The sequence below is a fragment of the Drosophila arizonae genome, chromosome 5, assembly GCF_054131065.1.
Source record: "Drosophila arizonae isolate 15081-1271.41 chromosome 5, UAZ_ARI_1.0, whole genome shotgun sequence".
Taxonomy (NCBI): Eukaryota; Metazoa; Arthropoda; class Insecta; order Diptera; family Drosophilidae; genus Drosophila; species Drosophila arizonae.
Genome location: NC_142925.1, coordinates 16,225,227 through 16,242,342, shown reverse-complemented (window position 1 = coordinate 16,242,342; position 17,116 = coordinate 16,225,227). Strand labels below are relative to the sequence as shown.

General features: G+C 40.8%; 2 protein-coding genes across 5 annotated transcripts; one reads left to right on the top strand and one right to left on the bottom strand.

The window, feature by feature from the left end:
- Positions 1–44: 44 nt before the first annotated feature.
- LOC108615125 (dynein regulatory complex protein 8) lies at positions 45–1,047 on the bottom strand. The gene is made up of 4 exons (XM_018009368.2): positions 887–1,047; positions 594–831; positions 321–531; positions 45–268 (listed from the first exon to the last, which is right to left on the bottom strand). Exons 1-4 carry the CDS (start codon positions 897–899, stop codon positions 158–160), a joined length of 573 nt encoding a protein of 190 aa, XP_017864857.1. The 5' UTR covers positions 900–1,047; the 3' UTR covers positions 45–157.
- A 286-nt stretch (positions 1,048–1,333) lies between these two features.
- Positions 1,334–17,088, top strand: Magi (membrane associated guanylate kinase, WW and PDZ domain containing protein magi). Of its 4 annotated transcripts, none has more exons than XM_018012757.2 (6): positions 1,334–1,727; positions 3,696–4,828; positions 13,435–13,612; positions 13,675–15,802; positions 15,866–16,088; positions 16,150–17,088. In XM_018012757.2, the coding sequence occupies exons 2-6, from the start codon at positions 3,949–3,951 to the stop codon at positions 16,575–16,577; spliced, it is 3,837 nt and encodes a 1,278-aa protein (XP_017868246.1). In that variant the 5' UTR covers positions 1,334–1,727; positions 3,696–3,948; the 3' UTR covers positions 16,578–17,088. The 4 variants fall into 4 exon arrangements, with proteins under 4 accessions (XP_017868246.1, XP_089327868.1, XP_089327869.1 ...); XM_089471742.1 differs by having other exon boundaries at positions 1,334–1,746; XM_089471743.1 differs by lacking the exon at positions 1,334–1,727 and adding an exon at positions 1,753–2,000.
- The last annotated feature ends 28 nt before the right edge of the window (positions 17,089–17,116 follow it).

Here is a 17,116-nt window from a genome sequence, read left to right as displayed (position 1 = left end):
TAATATTATATTATAATAAATAACTTACATTAACAAACACCAAATTACATTGCGAAGCAAATTTCTCATTTTATATTATAAATTATAAACATTAATTTGGATTACATATAATTTTTATCCAAGACTGAATGTTACATCTGTTTTATACCTTTATATACTAGAGTCCAAACATTTGAGGCATCGGTGAACGCTCCTTTTTCTTTTCTTTCTCATTGGCAGCGAGCTCCTCCCTTATTACATCGGCGACATCGTATATTGTGGTTTTGTGCTTGAAAAATAAAAATAAATATTTTACACTTTATTGTTATAGACTTATTTACCTTTAGCTGATTTATATAGAATAGGTATGGTATATTCCCTGTGATCGGATCTATTGCCACTGGCCACATATTGGCCAATTCAGCTTTTGAGAATTTCTCGGCTTCCTCCTCCATTAGTTTTCCAAAGTATTCTTTAGTGAGAAATCGTTTATTTTCAGGATCCAAAGTTTCGAATGCTTTTAACAGTTTCTCCGGGCTTGCGGGTTCCATTCTGTAATATATGTATTTGTAATCAATCATATTCAATTTATTTCAATTCAACCAAACCCTTACTTCCGATTCATAAGCAATACGGAAACATGAGCCATAAATTTTGGCAAGTGCGTTTCACCTGGATTTTCCACGGATTCAGTTGCTGCAATAATCTCGTTTATTTCCTTTTCCGAAGGAACACAGCCCAAAAATCGTAGCACATTTCCCACATTTCGTGTGTCGATGTATTTATCGCCGTGATGGTCAAATATGCAGAATGCTTCTGATATACGAACTTCCAGTTCATTTGTAAGTGGGACTGACAATGGCTGTTAATTATCTGGACGGCATAATATACAGAATCTGCAACTTACTGCCGACTTCCATATTATACGGTTAATTTGTGAATAATAAAATAATTTCTTTGATTATACAGTTAATTTAGCATTAAAAAATGAATGTAAAAGATTGCTAAGAAGTTTATTGCACTCCTACGCCTTATTCCAAGTAAAAATATAATGAAATATATATTTTATATTTCTTACATGCTTGCTTTGTTTTCCGTTACATATTTTTGAAAAAAAAAAAAAAAAAAAAAAAAAATCGCATTGCCTGATGCAGGCTATTTTCAGAGACTGTAAACGACTAATTCTGTGTGAATGGCCACGAATAAGCGTAAGTGTATCGATACATTGAATAAACCAGCTGCAATCGTATGTGAATGTTTGTTAAATTACTGATGCCGCCGTGGTTGTTTCAAATGTACAAGTACATATTTCTTAATGTAAAATAAATGGGTGAAGACATACTATACGTATCGATTCCATTATTTTATAATATTTCTATTCAGTGTGAACTGATTTCATTTCACTCAAGTTATTAATTTGGTGATTTTATCTGTGTTAGTGCGCGAGCGTTTTGTTGAGCAACAGGTATACGCGCAGCGAGTATCGATTGTACTTGAAGCAAAATATCGTTTAGTTGTAATTGAGATTTCATTTGATTCGGTTGAGCCGCGCGTGTGCTTACTCTTGACAGATTTCCAGCGGGAAAAAAATAAATCGTAGTGTGATCCAAAATACACATTGCCCTTTTGTATTTGTTTAACAGTTATATAAAAAAAATGTGCGAATTGGATAAAGTCATAGCAAGTCACGACTAGTTTCTACCACAAGCAACTATGTTCGGCGCAGGTGCAACGCGTTTCTTTAGCGTGTGAGTGTTTTTTTTAAAGGTACCAAAGCAATAACAAGTTCAAGCATATCCATAATATCGTCTTACAAAAAGTTGTGTGTGTGAGTGCCTGTGTGTCTGATGCTGTGGTAGTGTGTGTGTTGCGCAGTTTTGAAAACGCGTTTGCGGTTTTTCTCGCTCCGAAATGGAAAGTGCCAGCCGCTTGGCTGCTCCTGCGTTTGTTGTGATACAGCCGATCACATTATTGATCGATTGTCGATCAATCTAAACAGAAATCGAATCACAAACAAAGAGGTGCGAAAAATGAAAGTGTTTATTATTGTTGCTGGATCTCTACAAATATTGGAAATTGTTTACCTTACGGCCAACTTTGCCACATTCCAGAGCTGGAAGCCGTGTATCATAGAAAGTAGATTAGATATGTGATCGAAAAACTGGTATTACACTACTTTTACCTTGAACTTGAAGTTTTTACCCACACACACATACATACACACACTACTAAGCATAATTGCGGAAAATTTCAAACGCGCACAATTAGCAAAAAGCAAAGCAAGAAGAAATTGTGCAAAACTTTTTGACATGTCAACATGAAAACACCTAACGTGATTTAAACAAAGAAAAAGTAAAAGACAATTATAATTAAAAAAAAACAGCGTTAATGGTGAAATTTAGCCGTGAAGTGAAATTATTGCCGCTTTAAAGTAACTGCAACTGCAACTGGCACCCTCTTCACCCTTCATCTATCTCTTTCTATCTCTCTGTGGTCGCTACGTGCGCTTTTCGCCTTTTCGTGGTTGTTGTTGTTTATAGAGTTTTTTGTCGACAGGTGGCGGTGCAACGTGCAACGCCAGCGATCCACATAGAGAGCGTGCCGACTCTTGACCGCAGGCTATGCCACAACGCTGCGCGTTTCGCGGCATAAACGACTCGTTTTCCCAGTGCATTGTTGTCGCTTAGCCCATCCTGCGCGTCTGCGTCCCGTGGCAAGTGCAGATGCCAACCAAACACACACACACATACTGAAGTATGTGTAGTGCATATGTATGTGTGTGTATGCTTATGTGGGGGTTACCTTTGCCTTTGCTCCGCTTGTTGTTGCTGTTGTTGTTTGTGGCATCAAGTCTGACTGGTCGATCTGGTGGCATGGTCTCAAAACTTGTTTCTCCATCTTTCTTGTTGTTGTTTTGTTCTCTTTGTTTTTGTTGTTGCTGCTGCTGCTGCTGGCATTCTTAGCTGGTGATTGTTGCCGCAGCTCCCTATATAGAGGACCGCCTTAACATGTGTCTGTGTGTGTGTGTGTATGACTGTGTTCTTGTTTTTTTTTTTTTTTTATTATTGGAGTAAATTTTTCGCTTGAGGAATTTAATGTTATTGCCGTGCTTCTTGCCCCTTTTTTCGCACAGTTAATTTTCTTTTTACTCATGCCCGCATCCGAGCTCATAATTTTTTATTTTTTCATTTTTTATGATGAGTCAACGTTTTTTTTTTTATGAAAATAAATTTAAATTTATTTGTATGCAAATGATTTTTATAGTTAATAGTACATAAACTTGAATTTAAATAAACGTGAGCTTAAGGCAGTTTAATTTAATAAAAATAAAATTTAAAACAACTACAAAAATTCTCCTAAAAGTAATAAGATTTATATAACTGCTATAATTGAAACCTGCAAAGGTACTTCCTAAAGTTTTTAGTTGTATAGGAAGCTCAAATTATATACTTCATATAACTTATAGTTTATTTACTTCCATGTGTTAATAGAGGGTGCATTTGGTTAATATGCATATTATTCCTCTTAAGAATCTATCAATAAAAAAATATTTGTTGTATAATTGAAATACATATTATAAAATAGATACTATTCTCATATATTAGATTCCAGGTCTATAACAATTGAATACTGAGTATCGTTTAGTGCGTTTCTCTCTCTTTCTCCCTTTCCCTTTCTCACTTGCATCCAGTGTGACTTATCTCATTTCTCTTCAGTTTTAGGCAACGTTTTCTCAATGCACGTTAGATAATGCGCGGATGATGTCAAATGTGCTCGATGAATAACTAACGTCCAATGACATTGTGAACACGCGATAATAATTAGCAAAAAACTAGAGAAAACACTTCATAAATTATATACGAATCAAATAAATATAAAATTATTAAACTCGCAATGGCAAACAGATAGTCGAGGCTGAGGGGCAAACAAGTTTATTAACGACGACAGCAACCTGAGAAAAAGAAGAAGATGCCAATAATAACAGCGACTACAACAACGACGTCGACGGGGGCAGCAGCGGTGGCTGCGGGTGGCGGCGGTGCGGGATCAGCAGGCGCAGCGGCTAAATCTGCTGCTTTGTTGGCTAAGGCAATGCCAGGCAGTTCAGCAGCGGCGCCAGCAGCGAGCGATTACCTAATGCACCAACACCAACAACAACAGCAACAGCAGCAGCAACAGCAACCACAGCCACAGCAGCAGCAGCAGCAGTTCAACAGCCATTACTATCAACAGCAGCAACAGTTGGCGCCGGCGTCGGTTGTGCTAAATGCTTCCCACCAGCATTCACATCCACACTCGCATCCACATCCTGTTGTCAGCTCAGCAGCAGGCGCGACAACGGTAGCAGCAGCTGGCGCTGCTGGAGCAATCGCGTCCAGCGTTGCAGCAACCAGTTTTGCAACATTTAACGGAAACTCAAGTCTAAATTCTAACCTTGCCAACGGAAGTAGTAGCCGGGCTAACCATGTCAAGAAATTCAATTGCAACGATTCCAGCGGCACGGATCTAGCTGCTGTTGGCAACGGCGACAGCAACAGTTATGCAATGGCTGGCATGCACAAGCCAGCAACAGCAGGCGCAACAACAACAACACCAGCAACAGCAACCGCTTCAGCAGCAATTGCTGGTCCACCTCTGGGCTTGCCGCCTCCTGCTATTAAGAAGTCTACGTCCGCATCGCTGCACGCTTCGCGGGAAGATGTTGCCTCGCTGGGCGGCACCTCCTCGCTGAACAGCCAGGTCTCTGGCCACCATCAGCCGCAGTTCATCGGTAACGGGACAGTCAATGGCAATGCAACCAGCGGACGCCCAGTCGGACATCCCAGCAGCATCCTGAAAGGCAGCAAAGGTAAGTGCAAATTAACAGAGTTTGGCTGAGCGAATTAGGGAATTAGTTAGCTGCCATCTGATTGGAGAGTTTTCCAATTTAGAGAAAGCCAATTACTTACAATTACTTGCTAGATAAATCTGCTAAGTTTAATTAACTTGCTTATGATAGAAATCAAACTATAATAGGAAATATTTGGAATTGGATTCAATGTTCATGATAGTGATCCCATTGTAATTAGAAACATTTCGACTTTTTCACTATGCCAAAGGCAAGCTTTTCTTTTGTGAAAAGAATTTAAAAGCATTTAAGAGAATTAAGGATACATATTCTACTTTTCTGTGGCATCTGACCAATAGTTTAATCCAGCTAATTCTGTGTATAAATAAATATATAGTATAGCTAGTCATAGGAATACAGAACAATGTTGCATAATGAAAGCTGAGAGATCAATTGGCATAGAAACAGACAAAGACCGACGCGGCTCTTCAAATTGATTAATCTGCGTGTATATATATAAATACTGTGCATAGTATATTTATGTATAATTTATGGCATTGCAAACGTTTCTCACTCCCTAGATACTTGTGACAAATTGTCTACTATAAAGTTCGATAAGTAAGAGTTTTTTAAGCTTAAGAGCCCAACTAGAAAATACCCTGACTTTCACATATAAATAGTCTACTTTAACTATATCTCTAGCTAGTCATTTCTTGAACGTCTGAAGGCCTTATTCAAGGCAAAAGTTGGTCAAAGTGAATTGCATTTTTGACCATTTGCATAGAGCAATTGCTCTACATTGAAATTAATAAAAATTAGTTTCGAAAATGAATGTATGACCTTTTGGATAGGCTAAATGAAAGCATTTAAATACAAATTTTGGTAACTCTAAGAAATACCCAAATAAATTAAACAATTTCTTATGTAATACGAAAAAACAAATAATTTTAGACTATTGGAACAACAAGAGTAGAAGTTTAGCCCTTATAGGAATTAAGCTCATATATCTAAGATAATATTTACTAAATGGGCTGGGTTCATTAACACATACATTTTCCCCTTGCATAAAATAAAATTCTCACTTTCAAAGGCAGCTAAAAGTGAGACTACATAGATAGAGCTGGCTTGATATATCAATTAGCCTTAATATAATCTGACAAGTTTAAACAAACACACATTAATTAGCAGCCAATTTGCATCCATTTTAATTAGAACTTGTGTTTTGTTGGCTAATGTAGAATTCTATGTACTTCTAAAAAACATGTCAATGCTGTTCCCATTCGGGCGCAAGATTAGTTGACTTACGATCTGCAACTGGAGGCTTTGAATGAATGATTAAACTGTGTTCATGTGTGTGTGTGTGTGTGTGTTTTTAGGGCAAAGCAGCTCCAAGAGCAAATTGAGGTCAGTTTGCTCAAAGTTGTTGAAAAAGAGAAACACCACAGGCTGTCCAGGCAATCAGGCTGAGGCATTTATCCCGCCCACATGGCCGACATGAGTAGTTTACCCACACTTGAATATGTGTGCTCCGGTTTGTTTGTTTTTCAGTTTCAGTTTCAGTTTTGGTTTCGGTTGCACTTGCAATTGCTTTAATTAGCTGCTTCTCATGATGTAGACAAAATTATGTGTAAGTCTTCAGTGCACAGCGGGGCTGAAGAGTTCAATTGATTTGCTTGTGCTTTGTGCTCTTTGCTGTCTAAACAGACACGTGCCAATTGTTTACACCTGAGCTGCTTGGGCCCAAGTGAAAAGAGTTAAGACAATGGATTCGTTTGTAAGTTGAACCCGTTTCTCACTTCTGCTTGTGGGTCTTCGGGCTCTACCAAGACTCTGAACGGGCCAACAAGCCAAACAGGTGACGTTCAAGAGTTTTCGTTTTACCCCACTTCGTGGCTCCGTTTCTTTATACTTGTTCAGCAAGTGTATAAAGAGTATATTGGCTTGGGTAGCGACTAGTTTTGGGCTTAGCTTAGATTGCTCGCACTGCAGTAAGAAACAGATATAGAAATAGAAATGAACACTACAGGGTTTACCTGGTACTCGGATACTCTAATTTGATAAGAGTGTTTGTATATAGAAATATAAATGTTTACTTTAAGCAAAAACTCCATATGCAGGGTATCTGTTAGTCAGTTACTGCCTATGAATCATGTGTGTTTTGTAATTCAATATAGTATAACTCTTGCTCTTGCCATCTGATATTCAATAACATTCTCATTCATGGCGTCCCTGCATTTGAGGCTCTACTGTGCCATCTGATGCACTCTGAAATGTGAGCGCAAATGCCGCTTAAACCACTTGCAGCCACCTACCCAAACACTTGTCATGAAGTGTCTCTCTCTCTCTCTCTCCCACTGTCTTTCTCTCTCGCTCTTCAGCTGCTTTCGTAGTAAATTGTAGTATATAGCCGAACCACATTCATTCATGAGTCAGTGTGTGGGGGCTGCTTCACGTTTGATCGAGTTCAAAGTTGTTGCAGTGGGCGTGTGGGCATGGGGCGTGGCTGGCACTAGTGCGCTTATGCATATGAAGTGGAAAATTGATATTTATAGTTTGTAGCAGACGCACTCAACACGAGAGAGCGAGCAATCAGAGCCAAGCCGCAGGCCTGTATTTCGTGCAACAACAACAAACGATAATCGCATTCGGAAGTTGGCCAAGCGACATTTCCTAAACGGAGCATCAATTGTGAATGTTAACTTGATTTAGTTTATGTTTTTTTATTTGTTAATTTTATTCATATTTTGTTTTTTAAGCAGGTGTTTTAAGGCTTAGCATTGTTATGTGGGCTCTAAATTTGGTAACATCGGACGTAGTTTATGAAGCTTATGAAACGCATGAAACTTATTTATTAGCGTGTTTTGTTCAGGCAGTTGAATGTGTGAACTTGGTCTCTGAGCAGCCGAAATGGCAATGAACTCACTCACCATGGTCACCCACGAGGAAACACCTCAATCTGTGTATGTGTGTGTGTGTGTGTGTGTGTGCTTAACTTATCATTTACGCGTCATGTCTTTGGCAATTAGCAGAGCCAACGCCGACGTCGTCTCATCGCCCCACTGCATTGCTGCCATTCGCGTCATATGATGCGATTATTAATTTCTTGATTACGACAACATTGTGACATGCACAAACATGCCTGCAAAGGGCTCTGCCTGCAAGAGGGTTCTGCGAGCTTGCGCTTCAGCTTGTGGCGTGTGTAAGCCAGGTTAACGAAGCAGCAAAGCCAATTAGATGCCATCATTATGCTAGGAGCCACAATTCCACATTCGCTCCACAATGCTGAGTGCCAAGCACCATCTTAATGTCACAAGCCCCTCCCTTCAGCCACCCGCTTTATGCACAGAGTCTGGCTGGTGGTGCTCCGTGGCTCAAGCAGTCCTGAAGTGTTGCACATTGCTGCATGGCTCAATGACACTCATTATTTATGTGCAGTGAGAGCTCACGACTTGAGGGAAACGTCTCCAGCAATTCAAATAGTTCGACCATAGGCTGGCCCGGCCTAGACAAGGCTAGGCTAGACATTTCTTTACAGAAAGCGCGCATAGACGGTCTTCCATGGTTTGAATTCTTAATTGATTTGTAGGCCGTTGAGCAATTTATTTGACCGACTAGGGGAATCATTTGAATAGGAACTAAGTCTCTATAACTGAGAGACAAGAAATGGTATTTGTTTACATACGAATAGAATCGAAAATATAAATATAATAAAATACGATTAACTTTGGCTTTTACTATACATATATTGGAAAATGTATCAAGAAGTTTTAATATTATTAGAGCTCGTAAATATGTATGGGATATTTATTTGACAATACTCTATACTCTAAGTATATTTATAGCATAGAGATTTTCTAATATTATCTTTTCTAATGTCAATATTTTATATTCTATAGTATAGATATATAGTTATCTCATGATTATAAGTACATATGTATATATGATATTCAAGCGAGAATTGAGGAAACTGGAAGTTTCTTGAAAGAGCTACCTACATATACAAACGAACTGAAACTGAGAGTCTTTGTTATTAGCACTACATATGTTTTAAAGACAGTTGAGGAACAGTCTGATTAAGCTTATAGTATACCTCTATAAGTTGATGGTATATACCTCTATATAAGTGATACATTTAGGTTTCCCATTACACTCTCAAAATACCATTTAAACTTCTTTTACGTCCACTTCTTTATAGGACCTTCCTTTCTCTCTCTCTCTCTGTCTTCATCTTTCTCTCTCTCTCTCTCTCTGTCTTCATCTCTCTCTCTCTTTCTCTCTCTCTCTCTCTCTGTCTTCATCTCTCTCTCTCTCTTTCCCTCTTTCCATCTCCCTCTCCACTATTTCTATGTAAATTTTGTGAAACGCTTTCAGCTTGATATGTCACTGTCATTGACCCTCCTCAGCAGTTGAGGTTTTGAGGCTTGTAAAGTGCATTTCTTGATCCACCCCTGTCTGAATGTCTAAATATAATGGGCTGCTTACCTGGCGAGCATTTCTTATTGTTTTTTGTTTTGTATGCCCGAAGCGGGCTCGACTGCGTCTCGGCTGAGAGTGAGTCATGCTCTTGGCTTGTGCGATTCACCATGCTCAATCTACAGATCAGAGACATGCGTGTTTTTATATAGAGTATGAAATGGGCATTTCAATTATCAGATGGAATGTGATACATAGGGGGACATAGTATCCGATATAGTTATAGCTATTTATAAGTGTAGTTAAAATTTATCTTAATAAATACTTTATACTTCATTTGACATTGTTAAAAATTGTTTATGATTGTTATTTCGAGATATAGCTAATGAGAAATTTAAAATAACTATAGACACAAGTCTAGCCCTATTGAGTACCGTAATCCTAGCTTAAAGCCTGATTGCTTCTTCGAAAATTTCTGATAGATATTTGCTCTACTATAATTATATAATAATCAGAACCTCAACTACTAATTAGCCCACTTTTCCAAAGTAAGGGTATTCCATATGCGACACACTTAAACCACCAATAGTTTCCTTTGTCAGTGATAATCAAACAATATCCATTACTCATAATAAGAGGTTTCGTCTGAGTTTTCCTCTGTATCGTCCATGATTGACAACGATAATCACGCAAAAAATTGTGGCTAATTGCAAAAAAACTGTATTGAAAAGAGAAGAAAGGAATGAGATTGACGGGCAAAAGAAAAGAAAGAAAGAGATGCGAATGGAGCTGCGCAGAGATATGAGCAGTTCCCAACATGCTCGCATTGTTGTTCGGCTAACAATGCATTCTCAAGCTCGAGAAGTCCGCACAGGCCAGAACTAAATATAAACATCTTGGCGATCTTCTAGCTTAGCATGTGTCCGCCCCAAGATGAAGATGGGGCGTGCGCTCCATCTAAGGGCAGCTGCTAACAATTCAACTAAGGCGAGAGAGGAAAGAGTTCATCGACTTTGAAGTGAAAAGAAAAGTTGGCATTCTTTGAGTTTGGTAGAAATGTTAGAACTTTTTATGTGAGCTGTGATTAAATAATTGAATAGCTAAGAGCTGATGGAATTATATGTGGAAGGCATATGTATGTATATGTAATATATTTGCAATTTTGCTAAATTTATTTGTATATATTTTTAAAAAAAGCTGAGTTAACGACTTTATATAATAGGAAAATAGAGAATTAGCATATTTTGAGTAGAACTATGAAAGGTTTCTCTGAAGAATTTATTTATTTTTTTTTTTTTTTAACATATAACTAATAGAACCTAGAAAATATTTAAACTTTTTTTTTCATTGAGACTGGAAAGGGTAAAATGAAAGCATTTTTTGTCAAAATAATTAATAATTACCAGTATAGTTAATTACTATAGAGCCTTAATTATTATAGAGAATAAGTAGCCTCAATAATAAATAAATTATTGTAAATAAGAAAAAATACAATAATAAATCAATATTTCATTTATAGATAATTTAGTGTAAAGAGTTTTTCTTCACTCTAAATACAGGCATATTGGAGTGCTTAAAATTGTAGACTCTAGTTCTATTGCTGTAAAATCTGCCCTTTACATACGCATATTTTCCATACCTTATAAACATAATGCCAAATGGGCTCTTTCTTCTATTCAATTACTTTGCGCTTATCTGAAACAAATAATGATAAGAAATGTTTTGCATAGATAAGGTCACATTATATATGTATAATACATATTTACATATATACACATATGTTCGCTGAACAAATTGCAGTATATGGAGAACTGTAATGGAACTTACTCGACTCACCTATAGAACACCGTGCGCTGTCTATTCAAAGCAACTGTATTTTTGCTGTGCCACATCTGGTGATCAAATAGCTTCGCCTGCTCTACAAATATTTACACAAGCGTCGACACAGACAAGTGAAGTTGGTTGTGGAGGGGAGGGCCGCGGGAGGTAAAGGGAATCGAGCACGGGGCGGAGCAGCAACTGTTAAAGCAAACTGTGCCACACAGAATCAAGGCAAAAAAAAAAAAAAAAAAAAAAAAAAGAAAAGGTAAAAAAAAAAAGCAGCGCCAACAACTTCCGTAGTTTGGCTAGTTCGTTCACACTTTCTGGATTATGCAGCATCCATAAACACAAACATACGCATACACACACATACACTGTGCTACATGGGCACAACTTCTATTTGCGTTAGTCAGTAAAAAGCGCCCATTGATGGGGCACTAGCTGGGCGCTGGTTGGAGTCCAACATGAATCGAACATGAGGCCATCTGCCTGCTCTCTAATTGATCAGAACTCCATGCAGCCCTTACACATGCATACATGCATATTCATATATAGACACGCACACATTTGTAAATATTTATATTTCTCTATGCAAATGATATTTGATTTCTGCTCTGTGTGGGCCTGCAATTCAGTTTAGATGAGTTCTCCTATCCATGAAGATGTCTGAGAGTTATATGTCCATAGACATATACTTACATGGATATACACATATGCACATATATGGACCTACTCTACTCTATATGGGCTAACGATGAGCGGACTGAATCGAATCGCTTCTCTTTGCTAGCTCTGCCGGAGCACAGTTAGCTGCTGCTGTTTGCTGTTTTAATGAGCATCGATGTAAATTTTTATCTCCAGATTGAGCTCGAATGTAGACATCATAATGAGTTGTATAAATTCTATATATGCCGAGCGCAGAATTTGAATAGTCTGCATAAGACTTTGCATAAACTTTGTAGACTGCAAACAAAAGACGCGAAACTTTCATTTTATTAGGAACTTCTAGTTTCTTTTGCGGTTTTAATTGAGATAAGCAGATAACTGCGTGATTGAATGACTAATAGATTGTCTGACTAATTAATGCATAGTCCAATATATTAGAACTTTTATGGATCTCTGTTAAAGACTTGCTTGTTTACCATTTCTTGAGGATCTACATTTATTACTAAAAATCTTTGCATAATATTTATGTCAATGTCGAAATACCCGTGTATAAGCTTCTTTAATAGAATCAACACTAAATAAATAAATAATCTAGTCCTAAAGAAGATGAGGGCTGTACATACATACATACATATGTGCATATAGTATAAATATTTATATTATTGTTCACACTTTTCTGAAAATCAACAACTGTTTCAGGGAAAATTATTCCCTTTACAATTTGATGCCTTTCCTGGAAGGGTGTAAGGTCTTAAATTCCTGAAACTCATTAGGAAAATTTTCATTATAATAGACTCAATATTTTCTGTATTTATTTTTACCTATTCCTATTACATTTATATTTCTGCATATAACTTTAGAAAATCTATAATAATTAATAAACAAAATATCTATATAACTATATTAAATCTATAATAATATGACTGCTCCAGAAAACTTTATAATATTTAATAATAAATGCAGTATTAAAACATTTCTTTAATTAACAATAGTTATAATAATCAAGTTCCTCTAATTATAATAATCAACATAATAACACAATTTCCCTATTTAAACATTGATGATCCACCATGTTAAATATAATAATAAAATTGTTTAGCACGCCCCTCACATGACCTTAAATGATTGTCTACAATGTAAAGCATAAAAACCTAACCGAACTGAACCTGAATTCTAGGCAATACTAGGCCCCTCATTACAACACGTAATTGCATCCTTCAAGACCCTTTGGTTTGTGGTGTTCCCATGTAAACAAGAGGGCTGCGAACTGGGTCAGAGGCGTTCAAGTAAGCCTTCTGGAGACCACTCTTTCGACTTGTTTTGTGGTTAATAATAAATGCACTTGTTTGTTCTGGTTGTTGTTGTTGTTGTTGTTGTTGTTGGTTGGTTGGATGGCATAGAACATGTTACGGTTCATTCAACACTCAACGGCGACAACGGAAAGCGCTGCAATAGGAATGGCCCATGCAGGGGCCTGGCCAAACTATTCTCGGCTGGATGCACACCTGTTTACCGATTTACCGATTTACCTGTTTGGCTGTGGGCCTGGCCGACCAGCGTTAGAAGAACCGTAGGGTGACAAATCAGTCGAGCAAAAGCTAATTGCACACATCCGGTTTGAGGTCAGGCGATGGTTCATTGATTGATGTTGCCCGCAGGATGTGGGAGCAGGAAAATAAGGACTTTTCTATAATTAATCATCAAATTTGTTGTTATTTTTCTTGCAGAAAACCTTTTGCAAGGTCCGTACTACAATGGCGAAGGCCGGGACAGCAGCATGGGCAGTGAATGTGGCGCTGCCGATATGAATCAGGCGAACAACGAGGATCCCGGCGATGGCCTCGGACCACTGCCGCCCAAATGGGAGACGGCCTATACGGAGCGCGGCGAACTGTACTTTATAGAGTGAGTAATTGAGAAGAGAAAGCTTTTGTATAAAATGAATAAATATTTCCTTTTATTTCTAGCCACAACACGGGCACCTCGCACTGGCTGGATCCGCGTCTGTCCAAGTATCAGAAAAAATCGCTAGAGGATTGCTGCGAGGATGAGCTGCCCTACGGCTGGGAGAAGATTGAGGACTCCATGTATGGCATGTACTTTATTGACCATGTGAATCGACGCACTCAGTATGAGAATCCGGTGCTTGAAGCGAAACGTCGTGCGGCTGAGCAACGCCAGCAGCAGCAGGAGCAACTGCAACTGCAACAACAGCAGAAGCAACAACAGCAGCAGCAGCAACAACAACAGCAACATGCACCGCCGCCTCAGCAACGCTCAAAGACGCCGACGGCAGCGCAGGAGGCAGCGAATGCCAGGCAAACTCCGTTGCCAGCGGCGCCAATGCCAATGGCAGCCAATGCAGCCAAACTGCCGTACAAATTCACACGCAATCCGGCAGAGCTGCAGGGCCAGCGGATAAACACAACGCTGGTGAAGTCGACGCGGGGATTGGGCTTCACCATTGTTGGCAGCGACGGCAGCAACGGCAGCGATGTGGAGGAGTTTCTGCAGATCAAGACAGTGGTGCCCAACGGTCCGGCCTGGCTGGACGGGCAGCTGCAGACGGGCGATGTGCTGGTCTATGTGAATGACACTTGTGTGCTGGGCTACACGCACCACGACATGGTCAACATCTTTCAGTCCATTCTGCCTGGTGAGACGGCTGCGCTGGAGGTGTGCCGCGGCTATCCACTGCCCTTCGATCCGAATGATCCGAACACTGAGGTCGTGACCACCATGGCCGTGGACGTTATGCCGTGCGAGTCGGATAAGCAGCGTCGCTTGAACGTCGACCTGAACATGGATGGCAACTACAATTTTCTGGATTTGTCTGGCGAAGGCGTTAGCAAAGCGGCTGGAAGTGGTTTCATCCTGATGAAGAAGCCGGAGATTTACACGTTTTCCATTATGAAGGGCGCCATGGGCTTTGGCTTCACCATCGCTGACTCCGCTTGCGGGCAGATTGTGAAGAAGATTCTCGACCGCAACTGCTGCACTCAGCTGTTGGAAGGAGATGTGCTGCTCGAGATAAACGGCATCAATGTGCGCAACAAACCTCACTTCTATGTGGTGGAGCTGCTCAAGGAGTGCAGCCAAACCACGCCCACCACTCTCAAGATACAGCGCACGCCGCCCGAGCAATCGGCCGCTGGCCAGGGCCTGGGCAATGTGGCCAATCTGCGCAAGAACTTTGTGGGCGGCACTGGCGCCGGACTGTTTCGCAGCAAAACGCCCACCGCTGATCTGTACAGCACTCAGCCCAAAGAGGTGCTGCCCATGCGGCCCAAGACTCCGTTGGTGGACACGCGACGTGCTCGCGTCCTGACGCCAAATAACGAATTGCAGCAGGCGGATGCGGGTGCATCCGTGGAGAACAAGGCATTGCATCTGCAGGGGTCGGCGGGCAAGTCGAACAATAGTCTGCAGGAGCTGGACGATATACCGTTTATGGATCCCTATCCCAAGATGGTCAGTCGACTGAGTGAGCGCCTGGCCGAGGCCACACTACAGAACAACGTCGATGTGGATGTGGGCGATGGAGGCAACTACAATCCAATTTACGGCTTGCCACCCAGCATGCAGCCGCTGCCACTGCCGCTGGGTCATCATGAATCCTGCTACTGCTACGATTGCCAGGCGCAGCGCTACCAACGACCGCAGCAGCCGTCGCAGCTGGGCTATTACGTGCAGCAGCCGCCAGTTTCAGTTTCATCGGCCACCGGGCAGTACTCGCCGTTGCAAGCGGCGCACATCCAGAACGAGCGGATGCAGCGTCGCGTCAATGAGCTGCTGAGCGATAGACGGCGCGTGGGATTCGCCAACTTGGATCCGCCTCAACAGCAGCTGCAGCTGCAGCATTCGCCCAGCTGGCGTAATGGTGCCTTGCTGGATGCCTCGGAGGATGCGGAGCAGTGTGAGCTGACCGAGGTGACGCTGGAGCGCCAGGCGATGGGCTTCGGCTTTCGCATCGTCGGTGGCACAGAGGAGGGCTCTCAGGTGACTGTGGGCCACATAGTGCCGGGCGGGGCGGCGGATAATGATCATCGAATTGCCACCGGCGATGAGATCCTCAGCATCGATGGCATTAATGTGGTATGTTGATGCGATTGCTTATGACGTGGTGCGCTCATCCAATGCATTTCTTTATTGACTCAGCTAAACTCTTCGCATCATAAAGTCGTCTCATTGGTGGGCGAGTCTGCCGTGCGTGGTCAGGTGACAATGATATTGCGTAGGCGACGGGCTCCGCTGCTTCAGCAAGCGCCGCTGCAGCAACTGCGACGCTATCCCTACGATGTGATTGTCAGTCGGCATGAGAACGAGGGATTTGGCTTTGTCATAATCTCCTCATCGAATCATTACTACGGCTCCACAATTGGTAAGATAGAGCCATGGATTTATCAGGCAATGGGTTGATTGTATTTGTTCTCCCTCCTCAGGCAAGCTTATACCTGGCAGTCCGGCCGATCGCTGCGGCGAGCTGAAAGTGGGCGACAGGATTATTGCTGTTAACCGCATCGATATTGCGGGCATGTCGCATGGCGATGTCGTGAATCTTATAAAGGAATCTGGGTTACATGTGCGCCTCACCATCGGCTGTCCGCTCAAAGAGGGCGGACCCAGTCCCGGCGGCAGCAGTGCGGGCATGGGCTCGAATACGCCACTGCAAGCATCGCCCAGTTTACTCAAAGCTCCACAACAACAACAGCAACCGCAACACCAACATCACCAGCAGCAACAGCAACACCATCAACAGCATCAACAATTGGAAATGCCAGGACTAGGTCCCATGCCTGGCAGCTATCTGGAGCGGGCCAGTACAAATATCGCAGCCACTCTCGCCCTGCACCAGCAGCCACAGTTATGACTCTGAGATCTACGGATTCGGCTCTACAAGAGCTTTCTTTAGCTAGTTTAAATGTGCATTTTACGCGTGCAGTGCCGTAGTTCTATAAATAACTGCTAAGTAACCCCAAAGACTGAATTTAGTAAGCATATGCAACATTTCAAATTTGCGAATCTCCAAGCGCTTCGTGAAGCTACACAAAATTGTCATAAAAATCGGTTTTCTTTTCTCTATCCCTTAGCCTTAGTGACGACTTGCCTTATAGCCTAGTTAGATATATAAGTTATTAATGAAATCACGAGCTTTTCTGCTATGTATAGATCAAATGTATCTGATGTCATATGAAATGGCATCATTTTAACAGTTTAGCATATCGCTATCTATATAAATATTATTGTAAGATGCTTTAGAATAGGCTTTTCTATAAATACCAATTATGAAGTATTGAAATATTTGTACAAATGTAAAACAGCTAAATATTTTTTATTTATATATAATATGTTGTTTAATAAATGATATTACAACTATTGTACGCCATGAGTTTGTCTGTTTCCCTGAAT